This window comes from Camelina sativa, chromosome 2 (assembly GCF_000633955.1).
Source record: "Camelina sativa cultivar DH55 chromosome 2, Cs, whole genome shotgun sequence".
Lineage (NCBI taxonomy): Eukaryota > Viridiplantae > Streptophyta > Magnoliopsida > Brassicales > Brassicaceae > Camelina > Camelina sativa.
In genome coordinates this window covers 6,256,256-6,259,205 of record NC_025686.1, presented here as the reverse complement: position 1 = coordinate 6,259,205, position 2,950 = coordinate 6,256,256, and the positions used below count along the sequence as shown (strand labels likewise).

At 49.7% G+C, this 2,950-nt stretch overlaps 1 protein-coding gene across 1 annotated transcript in view; it reads left to right on the top strand.

The window, feature by feature from the left end:
• The window catches only part of LOC104749014, a 4,524-nt gene extending 2,854 nt beyond the window's left edge, over nt 1–1,670 (top strand). The window contains exons 2-4 of the mRNA XM_010470596.1: nt 3–170; nt 243–1,056; nt 1,113–1,670. Coding sequence (XP_010468898.1) covers nt 3–170; nt 243–1,056; nt 1,113–1,670 — 1,540 coding nt within the window. The remainder of the gene's footprint in view (nt 1–2; nt 171–242; nt 1,057–1,112) is intronic.

Sequence of the window (2,950 nt, the reverse complement as noted above, 5' to 3'; positions counted from 1 at the left end):
AGCTCACCAGTTGACAATCAAGCTGATATCCCACATGCTACTTCGAGCGGCACGAATTCTAACAGCTGGGGGGCAGATGACTGGCGGAGCCCGATCTGGGCTTACTTGGAAAAAGGGGAACTCCCAGCCGACAAATGGGCAGCCAGGAAACTCAAGGTCGTCAGTGCGCGGTACTGCGTTCACAACGGAATACTTCTACGCTGAAGTGTAGCTGGTCCTTATCTAACATGCGTGGCTGGTAGAGAGCACGCGATGCTAATGCGAGCTGTTCACGATGGTCCCAATGGGAATCACTCCGGAGGTTGGACTCTGGCTTTCAAAATCAAAAGGCAAGGTTACTTCTGGCCTACCATGGTCACAGACTGCGAAAAATATTCTCGAGCTTGTGAGAAGTGTCAGAAGCACGCCCCGTCAATTCATCAACCTACCGAGCTCCTGTCTTCGGTGTCTGCACCTTACCCATTCATGAGGTGGTCTATGGATATCATCGGTCCATTACATCGAGGACCAGGAGGAGTTCAGTACGTGCTCGCTCTTACTGACTATTTCTCCAAGTGGGTAGAAGCGGCAGCCTATGCGAAAGTAACAAGTGACGAAGTGGAACAGTTCGTGCTTAAGAGCATAATCTATCGCTACGGCGTCCCGTGTGAAATCATCACGGACAATGGTCCACAGTTCATCTCCTCGAAGTTCGAAGAGTTCTGCGCGAAGTGGAAAATTCGACTCAATAAATCAACTCCTCGTTACCCGCAAGGTAATGGGCAAGCCGAGGCGATGAATAAGGTCATACTTGCCAACTTGAAGAAACGGCTCGATGCTCGTAAGGGGCGCTGGCCAGACGAACTGCAGGGCGTCCTCTGGGCGATCCGAACAACACCTCGTCGGGCCACTAATGAGACACCTTTCTCCCTGGTGTACGGAGTTGATGCCGTAGTCCCAGCCGATATAGAAGTGCTCGGAGTCCGTACCTCGTTAAACCCACTCCGTGCTGAAGAGAATGAGGAATTCCTACAGGATACTCTCGATACAATCAACGAGCGTTGGGACCAGGCCTTGGTTCGGATCCAGAATTACCAGAACGCAGTAGCTCGGTACTATAACTCCAAAATNAGTTCGACGAGTTCAAAATCACTAAGATCCCACGAAGTGAGAACTCCGCTGCGGACGCTTTAGCNTACGAGAACACCGAAGAACTCAATGCGGGAAATCTGGGAATTAATTGGGAAGGACCATACAGAATTACTCGCGAAGTCCAAAATGGAGTTTATCAGCTCGAGGATTCAGAGGGAAAANGCTCAAACGTCGTCACCCGGGCGATGAAAAAACAGTTGGACGCTGAGGAGGCAGCTCGTAAGGCGGCTGCAGACTCTTTACCCTCGGAGGATCCGGCCCCTATTATGCCTACTCCGATGGAAGTTCACCCACCTCTAACCGAGCTAGACGCGAGTTCAACTCCGGAGTCATCGAGCTCACCAGTTGACAATCAAGCTGTTATCCCACATGCTACTTCGAGCGGCACGAATTCTAACAGCTGGGGGGCAGATGACTGGCGGAGCCCGATCTGGGCTTACTTGGAAAAAGGGGAACTCCCAGCCGACAAATGGGCAGCCAGGAAACTCAAGGTCGTCAGTGCGCGGTACTGCGTTCACAACGGAATACTTCTACGCTGAAGTGTAGCTGGTCCTTATCTAACATGCGTGGCTGGTAGAGAGCACGCGATGCTAATGCGAGCTGTTCACGATGGTCCCAATGGGAATCACTCCGGAGGTTGGACTCTGGCTTTCAAAATCAAAAGGCAAGGTTACTTCTGGCCTACCATGGTCACAGACTGCGAAAAATATTCTCGAGCTTGTGAGAAGTGTCAGAAGCACGCCCCGTCAATTCATCAACCTACCGAGCTCCTGTCTTCGGTGTCTGCACCTTACCCATTCATGAGGTGGTCTATGGATATCATCGGTCCATTACATCGAGGACCAGGAGGAGTTCAGTACGTGCTCGCTCTTACTGACTATTTCTCCAAGTGGGTAGAAGCGGCAGCCTACACGAAAGTAACAAGTGACGAAGTGGAACAGTTCGTGCTTAAGAGCATAATCTATCGCTACGGCGTCCCGTGCGAAATCATCACGGACAATGGTCCACAGTTCATCTCCTCGAAGTTCGAAGAGTTCTGCGCGAAGTGGAAAATTCGACTCAATAAATCAACTCCTCGTTACCCGCAAGGTAATGGGCAAGCCGAGGCGATGAATAAGGTCATACTTGCCAACTTGAAGAAACGGCTCGATGCTCGTAAGGGGCGCTGGCCAGACGAACTGCAGGGCGTCCTCTGGACGATCCGAACAACACCTCGTCGGGCCACTAATGAGACACCTTTCTCCCTGGTGTACGGAGTTGATGCCGTAGTCCCAGCCGATATAGAAGTGCTCGGAGTCCGTACCTCGTTAAACCCACTCCGTGCTGAAGAGAATGAGGAATTCCTACAGGATACTCTCGATACAATCAACGAGCGTTGGGACCAGGCCTTGGTTCGGATCCAGAATTACCAGAACGCAGTAGCTCGGTACTATAACTCCAAAATCCGAGGCAGACCCTTGGCAGTTGGCGACCTAGTCCTCCGGAAAGTCTACGAGAACACCGAAGAACTCAATGCGGGAAATCTGGGAATTAATTGGGAAGGACCATACAGAATTACTCGCGAAGTCCAAAATGGAGTTTATCAGCTCGAGGATTCAGAGGGAAAACCAGTCCCGAGGTATTGGAATTCCTTACACCTTAAACTTTTTTACAGCTAATTTATTTGTATCGAACTACGATTCAGCTTGATCCCGATAAGGGTACGTAGGCAGCCCATTTCGGGTCCAGCTATCCATATTAATAAAATTTAATGTATTCTTAAACTTTTTTACTAATAATGGTTCTCAAAAAAAAAAAAAAAAAAAAAAAAAAAAAAAAA